Source organism: Enhydra lutris, unplaced genomic scaffold (genome assembly GCF_002288905.1).
Source record: "Enhydra lutris kenyoni isolate GAN:26980312 unplaced genomic scaffold, ASM228890v2 scaffoldscaffold14, whole genome shotgun sequence".
Taxonomy (NCBI): Eukaryota; Metazoa; Chordata; class Mammalia; order Carnivora; family Mustelidae; genus Enhydra; species Enhydra lutris.
In genome coordinates, this window is record NW_019154098.1 from 20,637,577 (window position 1) to 20,648,654 (window position 11,078).

Genomic DNA, 11,078 nt, shown 5'->3' on the forward strand with positions numbered 1-11,078 from the left:
ATGCTGGCCTCGAGATGCTCAATGTAATGGAATTTAAAGAATGGGTTGTAAAATACTGTGACACGGTGGGGAAAGCCCTCCATCATTCCTACATCCCCTGGCACACTCAAGCCTAGCAGATCTTCTCTAATGAAGTGCCAAGCTTATTCCTGATGCTAGTTTTTTTTTTTTTGTTGTTGTTGTTGCATTAGCTGTTACTTCTGCAGAGAAGATTCTTTCTCCTAATCTTGGTCATTCAGATCTAGGATGAAATGTGACCTCTTCAGAAAGAGCTTCTTTGACCATCTCCAGATAAAATGGTCACCAAGAAATTCTCTATTAGATTGCCCTGTTTTGATGATCATCCTAGGGTTTATTTATCACTATTTGATATTTCTCTTCATTGATCCTTTACTTGCTTTTTTCCTGCTTCTGCCAACAGAGAAAGAGTGTAAATTCCAGGAAGGAGAGGTGGCTTGTTTATTTTATCGTTTGTTTTACTTTCCCAGAGCTTAAAACAATGCTAGGCACCCAGAAGCAGTCAGTGAGTGTTTTTGAATGAACAAAATGAATGAATTAGCAAGTGTTTCAGATGCTGGAAGGGGCAGCCAACTCAACATGAAAGAGCAGAGGTATGAGGGGAACTTTGCTTGAAGGGATATCTGAATTTAGCCTTATCCTTTTATCCCCCCTGCTTTTAAAGTAGTACATTCTAAGTTAGAAAAAAAGAAAAGAAAAAGATAAAGAAATCACAAACAACAACAAAAAGGCCCAACTTGGCATAACACTATCATATTTATTTTATATTGTCTCCTAGTTCTCTTTACATTTGTGTTCAGAGATACTTTTGAACAAAAACAAATCACTTTTCCCACAGTTCTATGCTTTCTGTGGGAGGTTAGTATTTTTTTATATTTTTGTTTTAAAGATAGCTTTTTTCTTCATTATAATGGCGGTACTGGATTTATCCAGCCAAATCTATATCGTCGGGCCTTCAGATATTCCCATTTTGCCATTGTGGACAATACTGGACTGAACAGTCTCACAGAGAGATTATTTTTGCATGGATTCATGTGATAGCTTGAAGTAGAAACAAAAGGACTTTGATTTGAGTTCGCGATCCACCAGTTTCTTTTAACCCTTTGTTTAAAAAATTTTAAGTTTCCTCATGTGTAAAATGGGGAGGAGTGTTCTTCACAGGGCCATTGGGCAAATTAGATGCTGTTAATGAAGGTAATGTGTTCTGCAAATAAGTGTGCAATAGTAAGTGTGCAATAAATGTTAACTGTCCTTAATAATGTTCTTTGATTAAACTCTAGAAATCAAATTGGCTTTCCAATTTATCTTAAGGGACAAATACAAACTTGCTAAATATATGGGTCAGGCAGGAAGCTATAGATAGGAGAAATGAAGTTGGGGATAAGAGGACGAGTTTTTTTTTTTTTTTTTTTTTTTTTAATGTGGAAGAACTATAGACCCACTGAGTGATCAAGAAACTTAAATGTAAAGCCTATATTAACTTTGACCGTCACATTGCCCAGATGGCAGCCCTATTCACTGCTGGGCTCTGCATTGCCTCTGGAAATATGCTTTTCTAAGCACATAGTGAAGAGTAGGTTGATCAAGATAATGCTGGTGGTTTAAGCCAGGTAATTGGGAGGATGGAGAGCAATTTGAAACCAGGGAGGCAAGTTTTGCTTGGTCCACATTCAATTTTTAATACATAGATGTGTCTAGCAGGTTGTCTAGAAAAACGTATCAGAGCTCAAGATGTGGGCTTGAGTAAACAGTGTGGGGACTATCTGAGGCCTTGGCAATAGAGATCATCTAACTCAGAACTATCTTTTGTTTCCCTTCTGATAAGAAATTGTAAGCTCATCTAAAAATATCCACCTTGTTTTCAGTAGATGCTATCGCTTGGTGTCTGATTTAATTTGTAAATTTTAATTTTATTTTTATTTCCTTTTTTATATGGAAGTAGAATTAACATAAAGTGTTATATTAGTTTCAGGTGTACAATATAATGAGACAACAATTCTTTACATCACTCACTGCTCATCTCAACAAGTGTACTCTTATTCCCCTCACTCTATTTCATGCGCTTCCTACTCACCTCCCCACTGAAAACCACCAGTTTGTTCTCTATATTTAAGAGTCTGGTTTCTTTTGTTTGTCTTTTTTTCCTTTGTTTTGTTTCTTAGATTCCCCATATGAGTGAAACTATATGGCATTTGTCTTTCTCTGTCTGACTTATTTCACTTAGCATTATACTCTCTAGATCCATCCGTTATTTATATTTTCAGTAAGCAACTCATAAGCACATAAGTAATGGCAGTCACACTTTGATAAAATCATGTTTATTTAGTGAGGTCTGACAAACAGAGAAAGTAAAAAGAATATTTTTTTTAAAATGTATAACTTATATATAAATACTTTAAAAGAGAAAAGCTGAACACATGTGGTGACAAAAGAATGTATACATTTAAGTTTGTAGCCTATTTTATAGCCTGACAAATTAGATACACATATGTATACACATATATCTTGTTCGTGAGTTTGCGTAATTAGGGCTCAAGGATAAGTTCTGGGTATGTCTACCATCATTCTGAACTCCCATAAAATTTGTGGTATTTTACCACCACAGTCATGTTGATTTTGTCCTTCTTTCTCAGAATCTAAGACCAGCACACTTGAAAGTCATCAAAGGTTGTAATCAGGTGCTTTGGGCCCCAGTTTACTCATGAGTAAGGTAAAGAAAATCTCTGCTGATGTGTTCTGGCTCTTCTGAGTGAAAAAGCTAGTGAGTCCCACTAGCCTCCAGCATATAGAAATGTATGAGGGCTGAGAGGCAGGTCATCTCTGTATTAGGCGAGTTTTCTGTTTGGTTTCTTTCTTTGGAAAAGAGTCAACTATCTCCAATGGAGCAAGTTTATCACACCAGTCCACTTAACTAACAAATATTCCATTCCTGTAGATACATCTTGTTTCCTAGTATGCAACACAACAGAAGACTAAGAGTCTCTGGCTTTCAAACTGAAGAGCTACACATTTTCAGATCTTGAACTTGGAAGTTGAGAGTTGAGCCACTCAAAAAGAGAGTTCAACAGTAACCCCATCGAGTCAAACCTCACTACATGGCAAAATATTTGTATGACAACATGTTCAGTATGATATTGAACCTCACTGTGATATTCACGACTGACATTTTCTTGATATTGCACTAGTGTATAACAAAACAAGATGAGTGTAATATGATAGTCTACACAGTAAAACATGTATCTTGTTTCTTAAATTTATACAAATTTTTGTTTGTAGTAAATACCACAGAAAAGTAAGTCATCCCTAAGTACTATCCTGAGCTTACCTTGATTTCAAGTTTACAGTTAATCATATCTTTCATTAAAAAAAAAAAAAGACAGATATAACTGACCTCATATGACCACAGAAAATACATAGGATTCAAGGGTAAAATAATAATTCTTCCTAATTTTGCTTATATTCATTTGATGGTGGGTAGCTAGTTTGCCTCTGTAGGTGTGCTTCTCAAGGATTACATGTTACATTTCCCCTCTGCTGGTGTTCGGCTTTAACTCTTGGAGGAAGGCCTCGTGGTTATGAGGACAGTTGCTGTGACAGGTGCACGTCCCAATGACCATCACTGGTTTCCTGATGATCTGCCCTGGGGAGCACTGGAACTCCACCTGGATGGTTTTGGTGTTGTGGGGGGTGCAGCACCGGCCATCACTACAGACCCCACAGAACCTGGGCTTGTAGGTGTGGACGCTGGTGCAGTTCTTGAATTGCAGGTGGATGGCTTTGAGTGACTTCGTGGTGCGGAGACACTTCTTTCCTTTCTAAGAAGAAAAGGTGGATTCATGGAATGGCTACCCTTCCTCCAAAGAACTATTTTAGGGATATGGAGTAAATTGCTAGCTGCCTACCCCCATCCATTGTTCTTCTTTGCTAACATGACATTATTGTGTTTGGACAATTTGGTCAGCTACTAGGATTTGCTTCCGCAGAATATCTGAGGGCTTAGGATGGCTTCATGATCAAGTTCTGGCCAATGATACATAAACCAAGGGATTCTGGGAAATCCTTTGACCTTCAGACAGGTACAGTTCTTTATTGCTTCCTGCATTCACTATCTTCCTGCCTAGAATGTGGAAACCATGCCTACAGGTACATAACCATCTTTTGACGTGGTGATAAGCATGAGGTGAAAGTGTATATGAAGAAATCTATTTTTTCAAGCCACTGAAACAGACTTTGATGTTGTTTTAGCCAATGCATTCTTAGGCATTATAAAAAGAAATGGAATACACCTGGCAGCACTGCATACTTCCTAATGCTTCAAATACTTCAAATACTTTTCAGACATTAACTCACTTAACGTTACTATCATTCAGTCCTACAAGGATCAATTATTCATGTAAGGAACAACTGTGCAAGCTTCACAGATGATTAAATGGAGTCTCAAAGGCCTAAAGTCACCAGAAACATCTAGTTACTGAACGTCTGACACAAGCCCATGTCTTCTATTATACTATAACCTCAGGAACATCTAAGATAATGGGATTTAAGGTTATTTTCCATGTAGGCAGGGTAAGTGAAGAATTTATTCAATTTCCATTAGTAATGGCTGATGAGGAACCCTCATACAGATTCAGCACAGCACTGACTCTATGTTTATTTCCCGCTCAGATTTCTTCACCTACTAAAACTTGCCATAATTCTCTTCTGCTTTTCACTTTCCTAGGCACAGTCCACTGCTGTGGAGTGATGAGGCTTGGGATTCTCTTAAATCTGTGGCTCTCAAACGTTACATCAGAATCTTCTAGAAGGTCTGCTAAAACAGAGAGTGTTGGGCATTACACCCAGAGTTTCTGATTCAATGGGTCTGATGTGGGTCCCAATAATTTGCTTTTCCAACAGGTTCTTAGATGATGCTGCTGGTCTAGGGAGTCACACTTTGAGAAGCACCAGCCCATTTTAAAGCATCTCTTGGTGTTAGGAAGTAATGATTATTGTGCTGTTATTTCCCTAGCTTCCAAATAGATTTTGGAACCTTTATGAAATGTATGTATCTTAAATATCTCCCAATATAAAACTGGGTGCAAGTTACACAAACAAATATAAAAATTTTGGCAAAAGAAACAATAGAAAAAACAAAGTTTTGGAGGCATGACATGGAAAAGCCTTATTTAATAAAGAAGTGTGTCCTTCACAATGTTAAAGGTCCTTTGTTTCTTCCTTTTTGATATTTAATGTGTAGCCTACATTCTTGCCAATGTCCTCACAAAGGTACAAGGTCAGCCACATCTCTCTGTGTGTGTGTGTGTGTGTGTGTGTGTGTGTGAGAGAGAGAGAGAGAGAGAGAGAGAGAGAAGCAGAGACAGGAACAGACACAGGGAGAGAGAGACAGAGAGAGGCAGCTTTGTGGGTGAACCCTCATTACTGTGTCCCATGCATACTGCAATTCCCCTAAGTGGGGGGAGGGGCAGCTTCTAGCATATAATTTTAGGGATGTTTCTATGTGTTCTTTTATTTTTTTATTTTTTTTTAAAGATTTTATTTATTTATTTGACAGACAGAGATCACAAGTAGGCAGAGAAGCAGGCAGAGAGGGGAGGGGGAGCAGGATCCCCGCTGAGCAGAGAGCCTGATGCGGGGCTCGATCCCAGGACCCTGGGACCATGACCTGAGCCGAAGGCAGAGGCTTTAACCCACTAAGCCACCCAGGCACCCCACTATGTGTTCTTTTAAAATTGGTGGAAGAAATATAAATTAGGATGGACCCCCAAAAATCATATAGCCATGTAGTCGTATAACTAATATGATTGCTGGATACTTCTTTGAGCGATAAACAGAAATGATGCCTAATGCTAACAGAGTCATCTCTGCCCAGCCACTTTGTGAATTCATTCTATTTAATCCTTCATGACAACTTTGAGGTAGGTACTGTCAATGGCCTCATTATATGGGGGAAGGAATTGAGGCTTAGAGGTTAAGAAAATTCATCCAGATCCCACAGCTAGTTCCTGTAGTGTAAGCCAGGAGTTAGGCTGTCTGGTTCCACAGTTGCACCCTTAGGCATTAGGTGATAGGTGTAGAGATATGTAAATCATTCATTGTTAGACACTTGTTGGCTTTAGGGTTGTACAAATTTCCATATAATGGTCAGTTTGGGTATTGCGTTTTCTGATCTATGGCTCCGGGGAGGAAGCCTGTGATGTCATCAGGAACCAATCAGAGCTTCTAATCCGCATGCCTTATGGTCAGTGTTAACACACTGAGTTGATTCACTTCCAGCAAAAAAGGAAAGAAATGTGCTGTTTTATTTGGCACATATCGCCTTTTGCTGGCAAATGTACTATTCTCCCTAGACTTTTTGAAGCACTGAAAATAATTCCCAGACACCCATTCATTTACCCATCAGCAACTGTTTATCAGGCGCACAGCAGGGACCAAGTAGGATGTTGGGCACAGAGGTTTGAGTGTGGAAGATTCGATTTCTACCCTGTGCTTCCTACAGATGGAGCCTAAGGGGTGTAAAATACGGAGGTCAGAAGCGACCACTTTCAAATCAACTGAGTTTGGCAAGCGAGCAGCCAGTTTTTTTCCAGGAATGGGAGGAGATTTGCCAGACCTTCTCAACTGGGGACACTAATATTGCCGGCTTCTCCCTCTGCCGCTAGACCTGCTGTGAGTTGCTTGGGTATTTCAATACATGAAAGAGGAAAAATAAAAGAAGGTAAACTCCCTCACTGCAGGAACCTCTCCCCCTTTTCTCTGGGCTTCACTCCCAGCTAGAGCTGGCCTCTGTGTCGACTAGTGTCAGGGAGACTTTCTAGAGCCCAAGACACCGAGGAGGCAAAGCTGCTTCCTCTGGGTGGGGAGGCTGCCCCCAGCCTCTTACCTTATCTGCGGGCTGCTTGGGTTCTTGCTCACAGGGTCGCACAATGCAAAGCCGAGTCTGCTTCACCATTTCACACTGCGGGTTCCTGTTGGTGACCCGGGTGGAAAAACCCATGCCACAGCTCTTGGAACATGCGCTCCACTCTGTGGTCTGTTCAATGCAGTTGATGCTGGAGTCGGAGACCGCAACTCCTAGCGTGGCTTCTGTCCTGTAGGCTACGGGAGGGACCAACAGAGGCGGCCATATTGAGTAAAACATGCGGATTGCGGAAGGATGCTTTCAACCATCCTTGGAAACGGGGTCTCATTCAATTCTGTACCTACTAAACTCGGGTGCTCTCAGAACCGGATCTCTGTTTATAAACCCTAAAGAGGAGCCACAATGCCAGCACGTTCTGGGCCTTCCAGAAAGGTCTGTGGGATGACTCTCCAACTTGTCCTGAACTAGCTTAGGAGACCCTGTCTTTAAGAAGCCTAGCAGTTTGAAGAACGTAGAACAGGATAGCATCAACAACCATCCCATAAGCTGTGATGTTTTCAACACGGGATATAGACACTTGGACTTTGATTACAAACATTTCTGTCTCAATACTTAATAGGTATGGCTTGGAGGCACTTCTCCACGGAAGTTTTCCTATCCGCAAGGCACGTTTGATAATTTCTGACCTCAGAAAACCTGCCAAGATTTGTGTACTGTCGTCCTAAATTTGGCATTTAGGAGTAAATCTGGCTGATTCAGTATCTGGCCGACATAGGCTCTTGAATTTTTTTTTTCTTCAAAAAACCATTTCCTTTAGAAGATAAAGCACAAAGAAAAGCAAAACAAAGCTCCTTGACCCTTCCTAAAGCATCTGGAAAGGTGGCACTTCTCTGGGACACCTGTCCAGGGAAAAGCAACATTCTTTAGAGAGGCTGGTCATGCATTAAGACAAAATCAGTCCCCTTGCTCAAAAGAACCATTAAACGCAGCAGGTTCTCTTTCGGAGAAACCGTGCACCTACTTCAATAGCTTGGCAAGGATTCACACACACGTGATGTGTTTGATCTCAGTGGGCAATCTGGAATCCACCACTGGATGGCCAGAAACCGAGGCCAGTTTCTCATGGAGGATCCAAAAAGCTCACATGCTTCCTGCCTGCCTTTCCCCTGTGAGGTGATGAGGTGATGACTTTCAGGTATCCGGAGTTTCTTACCTGGAAGGGCGAGGCCTCCCAACTCCCCCTTCTCATTTGAGTCACAGATCCACTTTTCACAGCACTCCCCCGGCACTTCAACTTTTCTGGGAGCTGGGCAATCAGGCTGGGGCAGGAGCAGGTCCTCTCCGCAGCGGGGCACACAGCCAATCTGCCCATCTCTGCAGGCACACTGGTATTTGCAGCTTGGCTGAAAGGTCTCCCCGCTTTGGTAAATGACCCCATCAAACACACAGTTGTCTCCTTCTACCGCTAGAGCATCGGGGAAGCAAGGCAGAGAGGGAAGGGCAGAGAGAAAAATCAAGAACAGAGTGTGATGGAGAAGCTATACAAGCTACATGCAAACCCAGGTGCCCCTTTTTTTCTTCTTGAAGCTATCTGTTTCTTCTCTCTCTCTCTGGCAGGGATATGTCCCCATGGAGGCCTCCCACAGCTAGAAGAAACCTTGAAGACCATCCAATGCTGCCACTGTTTTGTTTTTTATTTTTCCCCCCACAGATGAGGCAGGGAGTGCACCACTGAGGAGTGACAGTCCCTAGGTGCCACGGCTGTTGTTCCCAATAATAAAGTCGTTTTGCTAGACCTTCCTTCAACTCTCCTACTCCAGCAGCTTAGAATTAGAAAGAAAAAGGTGCACGTCGTACTCTCCAAATAGGTTAACTGGTCAAATCGGGAAGAGAGGTAGGATTCCTTGGCATTCCAGCACAATAAATCATCACTAACTTAGGGAATAAAGTAAAAGCCTATTCCAAGCCCTCTTATAGGGGTGGGGTCGGGGGAGGTGGGGGCAGCCTCCAACTAAATGGTGCACCAGGTGGAAAAATGATCCCCCAATCAGTGTCACCAGCCTGAATTGGTTAGTTGCCTGCGTTTTATTTTATTCACAGCCCAGACTGGGCTGACAGAGTGGTCCCAGGAGACCAAAGGCTGCTTTAGCTCAAATAGGGCCATTTCAGGTGTGAAAACAAACCTGCTGGGCGGCAGGTGGGAGAAACTGTGAGCTTGTGAGTCAGCCCAAGATTCCATTGTCCCCAAGCATCCCCTTGGAAATGTCCAAAGGAAATTATTTCACTGGCCCTAAACTCTGCTCTGCTCCCCGCCTACGATACCTAGATTCCACTGTAAGGAGGCAAGCGATGAATGCTTCTCAACTTTGCCTTCAGTTTTCCCCTCCGGCTTCCCCAGAGCTGGAAGCGCCCCCTTCCCCACCCTTCCGCAGACCGTGCCTAGCGCCCAGTAAGCTCTCCACAAACATCACCCGCAGCAGCATCCCCATTGTTATTTGCAAGTTACCCTCAGGGAAGGGGAGAAGGGGAGGAAAGGGGCCTCGGGCGGGAGCCGACGGCCGTGAGCGCAGGGGACCCGGATTACCCATGCAGATGCCGGTTCCCGCGCTGGGGTCCGCTCTGCGGTCGCAGAAGAGGCCGCGGCTCTCCTCGCACGGCTCCAGCAGGGAGCAGCTCTCGCCGCGCTGGCGGGCGCACACCAGACAGCAGGAGCAGTCGTCCAGAACGGCTCGCACCCCGGGGGCGCAGGTTGGCGGCGTCTTGGGACACCGGGCCGGGCACTGGGTGGGACAGCGCTGGGTGGCAGCGACCTGGCGCGAGCGGGACAAGAAGGAGAAAGCTCTCAGCAGGGACGATCGAAGGCGGAGCGACCCGAGCGTCCGGGCAGGGGCCGCCCTGGAGGGCAAAGTAGCCAGAGGCACCTGAGGGGTGCGCCACTCACCTGCCCCAGGACCTGGAGCAGCAGGAAGGCCAGGCCGACGCACCGCTTGGGCAGACTCTGCACGCTCTGCATGATCGGGCTTTCCCCTCCGGCTTGGACGGAACAAGACCCGGCGCCCCAGATCCGCCCCGCTGGCCCCGCTGCAGGTCGGGCGCCCGCCTCTGCTCCCCGGCGGCACCGGCTTAGGTTTTATAGCGCGCTCGCGGGACGCGCTCAAGCCGGTTGGCTGCAGGGCAGGGGGGTGGGGGGGGACCGGCTGGGTGGGGAATGGAACGAACCCCGGGGTTGCCATGGCAATTGGCCGTGGGTGCCGCTCTCCTTAGGGCGCGGCCCTGGGGCCTGCGTGTGCCTGTGTGTGGCGACTGGCTTTTCCCGGAGCGCCGGGAGGGGCAGGGTGGAGTCGCGCGGCGGGGACCCGGGGCTCGCTCGAGCGCGTGGGAAGGAAACGCCCGTTTCCTCCTGGAAGCCGCTCGGCCTTCCCCCAGGACCGAGACACCGGCACTCCCCACCGCGCTGCGAGCCGGCCCTTCCAGGCAGGGCTGCAAACGTGGGGCTCGCCTCGAGGGGTGCCTGCAGTCTGGGGCCATCCGCGGGGGGTTGGCGAGAGGCCCAGCGGGTTAGTCATAAGGGAAGCACATGCAAGTTTGTCACCCTTTAGGGCGCTCTTTGAATGTGTGGAGGAGAGGGGAGAGGAGGGAGGAGAGGGAGGGAGGGAAGCAGAAAGAGAGAAGAAAGAAAGTGGAGGGGGAAAGCAAGAAAAGAGAAGAGAAGACAAAGGCAAAGCAAAGCGTCCCGGCCTGGTTGGGATGAGGGATGCTGTTGGCCCAACGGGGCAAAAAGTTCCTTCGATTCGAATCCTTCCAAGATCCCACGGATTCTTAACCCTCACCCCTCCTCCCGATTCCTCAGGCTTAGAAGAAATAAATTGAAAACATAATAAAATCAGAGCATAAAGCCCGAGGTAAATACAAGCTTTCTTCCTGATAGAAGAAAGCCTTGAAACACCTGTTGTATCACGCCTACCATAAATCAGCGCGTGTCAAAACCCAAGAGCCCTTGAGAGTTGGTGAGACAGGTTCCGCTCAGCCACTGTCCAAACCTCAGTGAGTTAGGGAAGGAGGAAGGACGGGTTTGGTTTACTTGGCTGACCCCTCCAGCAAATCACGTCTCTCTCCCACCTGGCTTTAAAAAAGGGCTGCTCCCAAGCCCTTGTCATCTCTCACGAGAATGGCTCCAAAGGTGAAATGGCTTGATGGATTA

The 11,078-nt window shown here is 45.4% G+C and overlaps 1 protein-coding gene across 1 annotated transcript; it reads right to left on the reverse strand.

Annotated features, from left to right (window-relative positions):
• Positions 1-2,329: 2,329 nt before the first annotated feature.
• On the reverse strand, positions 2,330-9,926 carry LOC111146603 (nephroblastoma overexpressed). Its single transcript, XM_022502228.1, has 5 exons — positions 9,819-9,926; positions 9,462-9,687; positions 8,091-8,342; positions 6,899-7,113; positions 2,330-3,833 (listed from the first exon to the last, which is right to left on the reverse strand). Exons 1-5 carry the CDS (start codon positions 9,888-9,890, stop codon positions 3,537-3,539), a joined length of 1,062 nt encoding a protein of 353 aa, XP_022357936.1. The 5' UTR covers positions 9,891-9,926; the 3' UTR covers positions 2,330-3,536.
• Positions 9,927-11,078: the final 1,152 nt, after the last annotated feature.

Coding starts and splice junctions, on each gene's coding strand:
- LOC111146603 (XM_022502228.1), bottom strand. CDS start 9,890: ATGCAGAGCGTGCAGAGTCTGCCCAAGCGGTGCGTCGGCCTGGCCTTC. Junction 8,343..9,461: donor GGGAACCGGCATCTGCATGG/GTAATCCGGGTC, acceptor CCGATGCTCTAG/CGGTAGAAGGAGACAACTGT. Junction 3,834..6,898: donor CCAAGCAGCCCGCAGATAAG/GTAAGAGGCTGG, acceptor TTTTCTTCTTAG/AAAGGAAAGAAGTGTCTCCG.